Source organism: Budorcas taxicolor, chromosome 4 (genome assembly GCF_023091745.1).
Source record: "Budorcas taxicolor isolate Tak-1 chromosome 4, Takin1.1, whole genome shotgun sequence".
NCBI lineage: Eukaryota > Metazoa > Chordata > Mammalia > Artiodactyla > Bovidae > Budorcas > Budorcas taxicolor.
Window position 1 is genome coordinate 93,783,934 of NC_068913.1, and position 13,269 is coordinate 93,797,202.

Below are 13,269 nucleotides of genomic sequence, written 5' to 3' on the forward strand. Positions count from 1 at the left end.
CTTAGAACTTTTTATAAAAATAGATTTTAATCTGGGCCATTTAATATGGCATACCTGACAAAGGTAGATGCTTGGCAAAAACAGTGATTGTATACATTGTAGTCTTTTTATGTTCTACAATTAAATTCAAAATGTACAATACGTGTATCGAGCACAGCTTTCCAAATATCTCTGACTATTTTGTGATGCTCAATTTTTTTTGTTGTTGCCGTTGTTCAGAATATCCCGTAGGTCTATTTTCTAAATTATTATTTTGGTTGATGATTCTTTTTGCATTCTTTAAGTTCCTTCCTCTCTTTGAAGAAAGTGAGTTAAAGTGACAGTAGTTTCTACATGTTTTATGACATCTACAGGAGATTTTTAAGATGGCTCATCATTAAAAAACAGATTTAGACCCAGGAATGCAGATCATATTTCAGTGATATGATTACTTGCCTACTGTTTTGCATGCTGTGTTAGAACTTGCTTGCATTGTCAGTAAATCTCTGTTGAGGTATTTCACGTGTTTTTACAACTACGACATGCTGCTTTTGTCTTTTCTCATTTTAGCACTGCTTTGAAAAGCTGCAATACCATTTTCAGAAATAACAGTTTAATAGTTCCTTTGCCCTACATCCTTTTATTTCTAAATAAATACTTTGACAGTTTTTCACTGATATGTGTGTGTGTGTATATATATATGTAAATCTTTGCACATATTCCCTGTCCCTCTCTTACTCTGACTCAAAAAATCTTTTCTGGGCTTTGTAATCTAAAACAAATGTTTACCAACATGATTTTCTAACTTTTGTTTAAATTCTGTTGGGTTATTGTCCGTTTTTATTCCTCATTAGATGCACTATAGTGACCATTTTGTTCGTGTTTTCCATGTGGGATTTGGGTAGCTAATAACCTTTATATATATGTAAATATTTCCTTATGCATTCATTTTATTTTAATTTTTTTTATCTTTTGGCCACTCTGTGTGGCATATGGGATCTTAGTTCCCTGACTAGGAATTGAACCCACGCCCCCTGCACTGGCAGCATGGAGTCTTAACCACTGGACCACTGTGGGGGCATCACAGTGCTCTTTTATTTTTGAAGCATGTTTGTCTTTCATAATTAAGCAGTGAACTCAGAGCACAATGACTATGTCCTACTCAATCTTTGTAGCATCACTGACTCAGTGAATGTGAGGTTGAGCAAACTCTGGGAGATACTGAAAGACAGGGAAGCCTGGTGTGCTGCAGGCCACGGGGTTGCAAAGAGTCAGACTCGACTGAGTGAACAATGACCTTTTTATAATACAAATAGAAATGAGCAGGCTTATGCTTCTTAAAAATACTTTTGTTAGACGTGTGCGCTCTCCCCTCCCACTTAAGAGAGCAGTCTGTCTGTCTGTCATCCCAGCGCCTAGCATTTAGGAATCACTCAAGAGGTACCATTTCACACCAGTAAGAATGTCTGCTATCCAAAAGTCTACTAGCAATAAATGCTGGAGAGGCTGTGGAGAAAATGGAACCCTTTTACACTGTTGGTGGAATGCAAACTAGTACAGCCACTATGGAGAACTGTGTGGAGATACCTTAAAAAACTGGAAACAGAACTGCCTTATGACCCAGCAGTCCCGCTGCTGGGCATACACACTGAGAAAACCAGAATTGAAAGAGACACGTGTACCCCAGTGTTCATCGCAGCACTGTTTACAATAGCCAGGACATGGAAGCAACCTAGATGTCCATCAGCAGATGAATGGATAAGAAAGCTGTGGTACATATACACAATGGAGTATTACTCAGCTGTTTAAAATAATGCATTTGAATCAGTTCTAATGAGGTGGATAAAACTGGAGCCTATTATACAGAGTGAAGTAAGTCAGAAAAACACGAGTACAGTATACTAACGCATTATATGGAATTGAGAAAGATGGTAACAATGACCCTGTATGTGAGACAGCAAAAGAGACACAGATGTATAGAACAGTCTTTTGGACTCTGTGGGAGAGGGCGAGGGTGGGATGATTTGGGAGAATGGCATTGAAACATGTGTAATATCCTATGTGAAACGAATTGCCAGTCCAGGTTCGATGCATGATACAGGATGCTCGGGGCTGGTGCACTGGGATGACCCAGAGGGATGGTATGGGGAGGGAGGTAGGAGGGGGGTTCAGGATGGGGAACACGTGTACACCCGTGGCAGATTCATGTTGATGTATGGCAAAACCAATACAATATTGTAAAGTAATTAGCCTCCAATTAAAGTAACTAAGTTTATATTTTGTTAAAAAAGAGGTACTTGATATGCCAAAGAGCTAATTAGCCAGGTGGACTTGTACTTTCCAGGCTTGAAAAAGGGTGTGCCCAGACCCCAGCCTGTCAGCCATGGGTTTATAGCATATATGCATGTGGGATTGTTTCAGGTGCTGTATAGTTTTCCTTGGGGCGGTCACACTTTGTGCTGGTCTGATTAGCCTTTTCTCCCGGGTGCCTTGTCTGTGAGATAGGGTAGGGTTTTGTGCTGTTTGCTCCTGGTGGATGGTGGATTCCATCGCTGCCTTAGTCCCTCTGAGTGATCTGAATCCTTGCTTTGTTGCCAGGTTTGCCAAGGAGCGCAGGCTGAGAATATGGAGAGACTACGTGGCTCCCACTGCTAATCTGGACCAAAAGGACAAACAGTTTGTTGCCAAGGTGAGTCATTCTGAGCATCTGGCGCTGCACTGTGCACACTGTCAGGCTAGTGATAATACAGAGATCTGAATAATCAGTCAAGGGCTGAAGCGTTTCTCTTGCAAGGCAAAGCAGTGATGCGCGCATATGTGTGTGTGTGATTGCCTACACGGGTGTGTTTGTTGTGAGGAACTTGGAAACTATAAGAACGTAAATTTCTGCTGTAGATTTGCATAACTTCATTAGAAATTCATGGGTTAAAATTGTGCATCTTGACCCTTTGAAATCTCTCATATGCTAGAGGTTCTGTCTGTCTGCTTAGCAAATGACATTCTCTTAGATTGCTTGCTTTCTTTCTTGCTTGCCTTTTTCCTTTTTTTTTGTCTGTGCTGCACAGCTTGCAGGATCTTAGTTCTCGCCAGGACTTGAACCCTGGCCGTGGCAGTGAAAGCACTGAGTCCTAACAACTGGGTCACCAGGGAACTCCCTGTCTTAGATTTCTTATGCCCAAGGGTATAAGACCTCAAATTTCTCTTCTTTCTGTTTTGAGACTCTTGTGGTTTTTGATTTTTTTTCTAATGTGGGATGTTTTTGTGGTTTTGAATTTTCTCTGTTGTGAAATGTTTTTCTGAGGGCGCTCCGCTTTCCTGGGATGGATTTCTCTGAAGGCAGCTGAACTACCGAATAGATTGTTTGGATCCAGCAGCAGTGCTGTAAAAGTGGTTTTTTTTAAAAAAACTTCATCACGGGGTTTGGTACCTTGAGTGGTAGAACCTATAGTAGACCTTGCTTTCCCAAAATTGCTAATGTTTTTAACTTATTTTTACTTTTGGCAAGACATGCTGGAAGCTTTGTCATAATGGACTTAAAATATCCTTGGATATTTAACTATCCAGTGACTGTCCTAAATGTCCAACAGTGAGTTTAAGGTGGAGAGCCACTAGGTGGCACTGTCAGCCTGAAAAATTTTGGAATGCTTTCTCTTAGAGTGGTAAAAATTTTAACAAGTCTCCAAGGAATTGACTGAATTTCTTCACTTTCTTTTTTATGATGCCCAAAGCAGTAGGTCACTGAGCGCTCAGGCGGCCCCTTTCCTCTCCTAGTAGATGGTCTGTCTCCACACCAGCTGTCAGGTTAACTGTAATGGTGCCTTTCAGTGGACGTTAGTTGAAGCAGCTCCTGGTTGGATTCTCCATATGTGGCTTCCACATCTTGATGCAGATCAGAATGGACCGCTGCTTCTTTGTGTGAGGACCACACCAGCTGGGGAACTTGGACATGGCTGCTCTGCCAGTTGGAACTTGTGTTTATGTTTTCCTATAATCTGTCCTAAGACTATAGAAGGACGTAGCTACACAAGGAAAGCATGACCATTCACTCACCAAGGAGGCAGGCCTTCCATTTTTCACCATCATCACAATTCTAGTGATACAGATGACCCTTGGGAGAGTCTCGTTACACTGTACTGTCCCTACCAGCCCCTCCTCAGTTGAAACTGAATTGGTAGGGAAACCTAGAAGATTTGGAAGGGTTTTGGGCCTTGGCTACTTGGGAAACTAAGGCATTGCTGAAGAAAAATTCTTCATCTAAAGGATTAGATGATTGAGCCAGCAGCTTTACATTTATCCTGAGTATGATTTTATTGGTAACTTGAAAAAGGAGAGCTTTAGGACATATAGAACATTCCTTCCGTTTTGAAAAAAATCCAGGATCTCAGAATCTATTTTTGTCTTTTTAATTTTAAAACAAAGTAAGCCCCTCTTTTTTTAAATTACAATGAAGTTTTATTTTTTATAATGCCAGATTAGAGATTATCTCTATAAAAGCTATCTGATTAAGGATCCTGTAGTATCCTAAACATAAATTTGGGTCATTCAGATATAGGCCTATTCAGAGAGTAGAGAGAAAAAGGTTTTCAGTGAATTTTTTAACTCCTTCAGGATTATTTTTGTTTTTAAAACAGGAAAAAGCATAAAAAGAAGGAAAAACACATACTAGATGAAATTACTATGAAAGAAAAAGTGATCATACTGTCAATTGTGGGTGTTGGCAAACTGGCCCATGGGCCAGATATGGCCCACCATTGTTTTTATGTGGTCTGTGAGCTGAGAGTGGATTTTACGTAGAAAGAAGGGTTTGTGGCATGTTGGAATGATACGAAATTCAGATTTCAGTGTCGTGAGTAAATTGGAACATAGCCACGTCTCTTCGTTTACATATTGTCTGGAGCTGTTTTTGTGGTATGGTGGCAGAGGTGAGAAGTTGTAACAGAGACCATGTGGCCTGCAAAGCGTAAAATATTTGTTATCTGGCTCTTTACAGAAAAAGTCTGCTGACCTTTGACCTATACCAGTCCTCCTCAGAATGGTTTGATATGGTATAAGGAGCTCGAGCCAGAATGTAAATCAAGGCCTTGCTGCTTTCATCAAGAAGATCTTGCTATGGAAAAAATGTCAGCAATGTTCTCAGTGATGTAGTTGATTTATGTTCTGGTACAAGCGCCTTATCTCATTGCAGACTGGCAGTCACTTTTGAGTAGTACTGACTTGTATTCTTTTGTATATAATTTTTAAGTTGGTAAGTTTTTATTTTTAACATGTAGACATATTTATTATTTTTCTAAATTTTATTTATTTATTTTTGGAGTTCTGATGTCAGTGACTTTATTACACCTAAATTTCCTTAACTGTCGACAAAATGAGACATTGACTAATTTAACAGGCTACATACAGTGTTACAGGCACACTTTGTTATAGGAATATATCTAATACCAACCATAGCAGGTTAGATTAGTGAAGGATTTGACAAATTTTAACTGTAAATTTTTTGCGTAGACATTTTTAAAGAACTCTGTGGGCTTCTTAAGAGAAGTGTACTCTCTTTATTTCCCTCTCGCTTGAGGCAACCATTTTCAACTCCTGGCTAATTCACGTCTTCGAATAAAACATTCAGTTGCTTGCTGTTAATTTTTCAGGCGTAACCCCTTTTCCTTCACACCATGGAAGAAGAGGATTTAGTGTTTCCACATGTGGGTGTGCATGTACTTTTCTCCATGCCTTCTAATAAAACCATATCATAATTCTGGCTCAGTTAACATTCACTGTTTACTTTGTAAATGCTAATCACTTCTGAGATATGTAGCATGTTATGACTGCTTTTCATTTCCTGCATGATTTTTTGTTTTTCCTGGAGTTAATTTTTAATTTTTATGTATATATCTTTTATATACTTACTAATTCACCCCCCACATTCTGTCATCTGTTTAAATCTTTTCTCAAGACATGATTCAGGTCATTATTTTTATCTTTTTCAATAGTAATTTCCAGGAGCCTTGTGACCTGTAACAGTCTAGTTTAGTTTAGTTCTTTTTTCCTTTTATAAGGTGTCTTCTTTGGATTTCTCTACCATTATCTTGAGTTTTCCTGTGCCTCACTCCTGGATTGGTGCTATGGTTGCTGAATCTTACGGCTTCACTATGATTTACCACTTTATTTTGGTGACACACATTCTATTAGCTTCTTGGGAAAAGAGTGCTTAGGAGGTAGATTTTTTGAAACTGTTCGTGTTTACTCTGTTATTACATTTGATAGTTTAGATGGGTATAGAATTTTGTTAGACGCCATTTTCTTTTAGAATTATGAAAACATTGCTCTACTTTTATTTGTTAGGAATTCTTGTTTGTTTGTTTTCTTTCTTTCTTTATCTCTTTGGTGGCCTGAAACCGTGCTGATCTCCCATCCCAGTGCTATGTTTTTTATTTCTGTAAGCTCTTAGCAAATTCTTCTTTATTCTGAAATTTCACAATGATGTGCTTTGCTTATCCATGTGTGATCATGTTGTGGTTTAAAAATTAAACCATATTAAAAATTAAATTTTAACTCTCTTGTTGTTGGTTTCCACCTAGTTACTCTGCTGTTTTTCTAGAATTTCTGTTTGGATGTTTAACTTCATGGACTAGTCCTAATTTTTTCTTACTATTTTCCTTTTTTTTTGTCTTTTCCTTCTAGATATCTTCATGTTTATCTCTCATCTCTTCTATTAGATATTTTATCATGCTGTATTTTAATTTCTAAAAGCTTCCTTTGTTCTTTGAATGTTTCTCTTATTACTATTAAAAAATAACATGTAATACTTATTTCAGAGGTGAACATCATCTGTTAGGATTTAAGGAATTAACAATAATTTGTTAAAGATTTTTCTATCCCTGTATGGTCTGTGTTCTCTTAAGTTCTCTTTGGTTATTTTGATCTCTTATTTTCCATATTAGAGACTTACTTTAGATAGCTGGTAACCTTTAGTGGTCTCTCAAAGAACGAGGTATTCAACACTGGTTTAGGAGCAGGATGGGATTTAGGGTATCCATCTTGAAATCCAGGTGCTTCTTACATAGGGTTTAAACCAGTCCTAGTTTTGGGCCTTATTTTCATTCCCTGTTGAGATCCCTGGTTTGATACTTTCTCACTCTTGGTGAGTAGGGGAAGTCTGCATTGTAAATCAGAAAGACTACTTTCTTTTCTCGCCACTAGCTCAGGATTTAGCTTTCGTGAGTCTGTAGAGCCAGTTACCACTCGCTCCTCTGCTTTCCAGCTTCCAAGTTTTGTTGCTATGTTCTTCTCTCTCATTATCTTTGTCCTTTCGGGCTTTGGCAAACAACAAAACAAAACAAAATGAAAAACAGCCCCCCAAACCCTTTATTTTTGTGTAGAAGTATTTAGGGAGGGTAACAAAGTAAATATATGAACTTTCTTTATTGTTCCTTGTGTTCCATTGTAAGGCTGCATCATAATTTATTTACCTAGTCCCCAGTAGGTCATTATTCATGTCATTTATCACTTTTCCATTATTTAGAAAATGGAATAAATCTCTACCTAAGTCGCAGTTATTTCCTTGAGGAGTATTTTGGAGTATATTTGCCAAATAGCTCCCCAGGCATTGGTAACTAGTGTATATCCCATGTGTGTTCAGTTTCAAATATGTTGTTAGAGCAGAACTTGACCATAATAGTAAATATTTTAGTCTTTCTGGGCCATATAGTCTCTTTGCAACTCTACAGTTTGCCACAGCTATTGGTAATGCATAATGAATTGGCGTGGCTGTGATCCAATAAAGCTTTATTTATAAGAGTAAGTGATGGGCCCTTGGCCATCGTTTGCCAAACCCTATTGTAGAACACAAGATGTCAGCCTAAAATGTAAAAGGGAAGATGATTTCTTTTCCCAAGCTAGAACCCAGCGGCAGTTTTGTAGTCATTTTGCCTAATTTAAAATATTTGTTAATGACAAAACTACTCTTGCAAGGAAACCTAAAAAGGTTCTAAGGTGCCTTGGGCTTTCCTGAATATAGTCTGGCAGTCCTGCAAATTTTTGCTGAAGGATTCTGCTCTGAGGCTGCTGTGACCATAAGGCATGAACAAATAGAGTGCCTGCTGAAGAGAGGACCACTGTCTCCTAGGTATTAATTTATTTCCTGGTAGCTCAGCTGGTAGAATCCGCCTGTAATGCAGGTGACCCTTGTTAGTTTCCTGGTTCAAGAAGATCCCCTGGAGAAGGGACAGGCTACCCACTCCAGTATTCTTGGGCTTCTCTGGTGGCTCAGATGGTACAGAATCTGCCTACAATGCAGGAGAGCTGGGTTCGTAATTTTACAGAGAATAGCTAAATAGCTAAAAAAGCCTGCTAAAGGTGACCTATGAACTCTAACTTTGTGCCCTGGGACCTTCTAGGTGACTTCTGGAACTGATGTAAAGCTGGAGATGGGAGTGTGGGCCAAGAGTCCCACTCCTGAGAAACTTGAAACTCAGCCAGGTGTTCTCTGGATACATGGGGAACTGCAAGACTGGCTTCCGTTCTCCTCCCCTTAAGGAAGGCAGTGCTAGGGAACGTTCTCCTTGTCTCTCCAGGTTAGCAGAGAGATGTGTTCACTTCACAGCGATTAGCTGAGCCTGCTTGAGACTTTTGTGCCTGTCGTGGCTTGCCAGTTTCCTGCTTGCCTTCCCTGTGGCGTTTTAGCTGATCTGTGCTGTTTGTAGCCATATGGTCCCTTGAGCACGTGGCTTGGCTTCCCTGTCCCTGCTGCTGGATGCTTGGGCCTTGCAGATTTCACAGACCTGAATAACACTTGGGGGTGGGGCGAAGGGGCTAAGTCTTCTCCCTGCTCAGCCTGGTTAGATAGAGGCGGCCAGCTTGGTTCTCTGTACCAGCTGATTGCTTAGCCAGCAGAGCCCTGAACTAGGTGCTTTGAGAAGATGCAAAAGAATGAGAAGTGGTTTCTGTCTCAGGGAGCTTACTCTCTGGGGCTTCGTCTGGGAGAACCCTTAGTTAGCTGTGTGATACTGTTGACCGTGTCCAGTTTTGGAGGTCAGGTTATAAGCTGTCCATGGATGGGGCACTGGTACCTATTTGGTTTGGCCCTGCTGATTTTTTCCTGTGCAAAAATGTCATGGCTTTATATGGAGTTCATTATCATGTCTTCACAGACGGTGGCTCAGTGGTAAAGAATCTGCCTATTAAAGCAGGAGATGCAGGAGACGTGGGTTTGATCCCTGGGTTGGGAAGATCCCCTGGAGGAGGAAATGGCAACCCACTCCAGCATTCTTGCCTGGAGAATCCCATGGACAGAGGAGTCTGGCGGGCTACGGTCCACAGGATTGTAAGGAGTCAGACACGACTGAGCAACTGAGCACGAGCAGGAAGATGGTTTTTAGGCAAGGATACTTAGTGTTTTTGTGTAGACTTTTGTATTCTTGTTTGGTAATATGGAGAGAACAAAAATGACTAGCTACTACTCCCTTGATCTTTGGTTACATGGCTTTGAGATGAAAAAGAAGTTCTGGGGATGTTCTTTCTGGTTAGGAAGGTGGCCCCTCTTAAGCCAAAAAGGGGTCAAGACTTGGTTTGTGGCTTAAATTAGCAAACTAACTTGCTGATAAGAAAATGGTTAATTTAGAAAAGATTTGTAAACATTTACCTACGTTTAAAATTAAGGCTTTTTTAGAACAGTTTTAGATTTACAGAAAAATTGGCAGATACTACAGAGAGGCCTGGCGTGCTGTGATTCATGGGGTCACAAAGAGTTGGACACGACTGAACAACTGAACTGACTGACTGACTGAGTTCCTAGATTAGTGCCCCCCCCCCCCGCCCCCAGTTTCCCTTATTATTATCTGACAAGATTATGGCACATTGATTCTAAGTAGTTACCAGTATTGATATATTATCAACTGAAGTCTATACTTTAGTCAGATTTTCTTAGCTTTCCTCTGATGTCTGTTTTCTGTTCCAGAATCTCATCCTCAATAGCACGCTAAATTTAGTTGTCAGATCTTATTAGGCTCCTCTTGGATTTGGTGGTTTCTCAGATTTTCTTTGCTTTTGATGACCTTGACAGTTACGAGGAGTGCAGGTCGGGTATTTTGTAGGCTGCTGCTCTATGGGAATTTGTCTGATGCCTGGCTTCCTTTTAAGTACCTATTAGGGCTTCCAGTTTGTTGGCTGGCGCTTAGGTGCCTAAGGGTATTGGCCTCAGCAGGTTGTGCTTCGTATCATGTGAGGATGCAGGGTGGTAGCTGGGGTTTTCTGGGGGCTGTGCGGTGAGCCATGGTCATCGCTGAGATGGGGTGGGGTGCTCCTGATGTCCCCCACTGCAGTGTGGCTTCACTAATGCTTCCAGGTTTAGCTTGGGGAGAACAGACCTGGCAGATGAAAGCTGGGGAAGCAGGAGAAGCAGCCGATGTCCTGAGTTAAGAGAGTAAGAAGGGTGTTTGGTGTCCCCTTTCCAATGGCCCCATCAAGGGCACTCACAGGTGGTGCCTGTAGGAGCCCTGTTTGAGCTGCTGTTGCTTTTCTTTCTGTCTGGTACTGATAATTTCGGCAGCTTTGGGAGGACTGGTGTTTGTGTCTGGGACTGTTCTGAGGGTCTTTCTATATGTTCCATAGATGCTGCAGTGTTTTGAGAAGCTGAGCAGCAGCAGCCCTATGCATTCAGCACACAGCTCTTTAGATGGGTGCTGCAGATGGGGGGAATGTGGCAGGAGGCCAGGGTGACGGACGGATGTCCCCTGCCTCTGACAGTGCTCTGCCATTCTCCTGACCTGTGGCAGACCTTAGCCTGTGCTACGTCATCATTAAGCCTCTCATTTTTCCTTTTATAGTTGGACTCTAAAAAATGCAGAGGGGATTGGGTTGAGGGCTTGCATCTCGAGTCCAGCTAGTGACCTTTTATTCTGTGTAGATTCTGCTCTTGGAGCATGTGGTCAGTAGGGGTGTGTGTTGACTCGAGGTCAGTAGTATGAGGAGGTGAACAATGATGTGGGCATACTTCAAATTGCCCTGGTGGAAAGCACCATCAGAAACATCACCATTATAATGTGGTCTGTGATGGTGCTGACAAGCAGGCTTTGGATGGTAATCCACTCTGCATTTTACTTATTGTACTCTGTGACTGTAACTACTGTTTGATTGCTTTTTCCATGTCTCTGCCCAGGAGCTGCTTTTTCTCCAGACAGTACAGTAGTGGCATAATTCACCCCATAAACCCCACTTCCATGCACACATGCACAGACAGGCACCCTCACCCCGCTTTTCCAGGAAGGCAGGCCTCGTTTAGCTGGCAGCGTCAGAGCACACAGTTCCTGAAGAGGAGGTTGCTAATCAGGGAGATGCCGAGCAGAGAGAGTCTGCTGCTGAGGCCTGAAATTTACAGCTCAGAGAAGCCGCTCGCTGCTGCTGCGGCTGCTAACACGTTATAAGGGGTGACGAATACCAGTAACTTGTCACCGGGGTATGCTTCAAGCCTCACATTCTGTAACCAGAGGGTGAAGGTGTGAGCGCTATGATACTTTCCCTGGTTTTATTTCTCTATGAGCATGACTAGGGTGTAGAGAATGTCTAGATATTTCTCATGTCTTAATCATATGAAGCTTCCCTATGTTTCCGGCAGTGGACACTTTAATAGGAGTTGGTTTTGCGGGGAGAGGAAGGTGCAGCTTGATCCATCATTGAGATTTTGGAAATCCCGCGATGTGTATGCAGTTGAGATGCCTGACAGTTACCGAGTCTGTTGGGCAGTGGTTCTGTACCTCCTCTGGAGGGAGGAGCAGTATTGATTCGCTGTACTAGCTATTGTGCTTGGTATGGCTTTATGGAACTTTTGGTTTGAAGGTGGGATAGCAGTATAGCTATGGATACCTTGTGGTCCCCTCCCCCACCTCCCTGTGCTTTTAATCTAGGGGTCCCTGAGCTCTGTGCCATGGACCGGTACCTCCTGTTGGATGAGCAGACATTATAATGGATATAAAGTGTGCAATAAATGTAATGTGCTTGAATCATTCTGAAACCATACCCCCACTCTTGGTCTGTGGAAAAATTGTTTTCCATGAGACTGATCTTTGGCACTGAAAAAGTTGGGGACCTCTGCTTTAATCCATTTCATACACATGTGGGATTTCGAAGAATGGGGAAATCATTAGCTGAGGTCTTTCTCTTGTGGTCAGTTGGCCAAGCCCCTGCTGCTGTCTTTAGGGAGTGAGGGAGATTCCATTATGGCGGGCATTTTTACTTTGGCATTAATGTGTCTAGATGGTAATGGTAGCAGATATACTCTTTTCGTTTCAGTTACTGAATCTATATTCTTGGTTGTTTTTAGTTCTGCACTTAAAATGACTGGGCTGGTGTAAGGGGGTCTTTGTTTTGGAGGGTTCCAAGACCACCCCTACTATGTAATCATTCCTGACCTTGGCTTGGTCCTCATGTAACCACACATCATGCTTTTGATTACCCTTGGGCTTCACTGAGGTTTTCTGGCCAGGTGAGTTTTGAGGCTTTGGCTCTCTGGGCTTTAGTGTTAGTTAGCCTTTCTGTGTGGAGAAGGCAATGGTAATCCACTCCAGTACTCTTGCCTGGAATATCCCATGGGTGGAGGAGCCTGGTAAGCTGTAGTCCATGGGGTCGCTATGAGTCGGACACGACTGAGCGACTTCACTTTCACTTTTCACTTTGATGCATTGGAGAAGGAAATGGCAACCCATTCCAGTGTCCTTGCCTGGAGAATCCCAGGGATAGGGGAGCCTGGTGGGCTGCCGTCTCTGGGGTCGCACAGAGTCGGACATGACTGAAGCGACTTAGCAGCAGCAGCAGCAGCAGCAGCAGCCTTTGTGTGATTCTCAGCTCTAAGAAAAGGTTATAGCAGAATGGCTACTTATCTGAGCCTGGTTATTGCTCCATTCAAGTTTTGCAAGTTAATCTTACACCTAGCTAAAACTTGAAAATAATTGCCCCTCTCCTAATCTATAGAGCTCTTTCTCAGACCCTTTACTATCCTTGTGGTCCCTAGCCTGTTTTTCTCTATACTGCTTCCATTACTAATGATGTGAAAACCCCAGGTTATCTTCCCATCCACCAGCAGTAGTCAGCCCTCCATGGATGTACAGCTTGATTCCAACTGTCATCTTTCTTTTTTCACTCATTCTGTTTGATGGTGCTTTCCTCCTGCTATTGCCTGTCATGTATAATTTCTCACTTGGTGTTTGCTTTTTTGCTCCTTCTTCAGATTGTCCCTTAAGTCACTCTTTTTTTTTTTTTTTTCTGTGTGATTGGCTGATTCTCAGGAAAAGGTAGAGGCTAGCC

The 13,269-nt window shown here is 41.8% G+C and overlaps 1 protein-coding gene across 1 annotated transcript in view; it reads left to right on the forward strand.

Moving 5' to 3' along the window:
* SND1 (staphylococcal nuclease and tudor domain containing 1) overlaps nt 1-13,269 on the forward strand; it is a 419,879-nt gene that overhangs the window by 49,455 nt on the left and 357,155 nt on the right. The window contains exon 9 of the mRNA XM_052638359.1: nt 2,578-2,668. Coding sequence (XP_052494319.1) covers nt 2,578-2,668 — 91 coding nt within the window. The remainder of the gene's footprint in view (nt 1-2,577; nt 2,669-13,269) is intronic.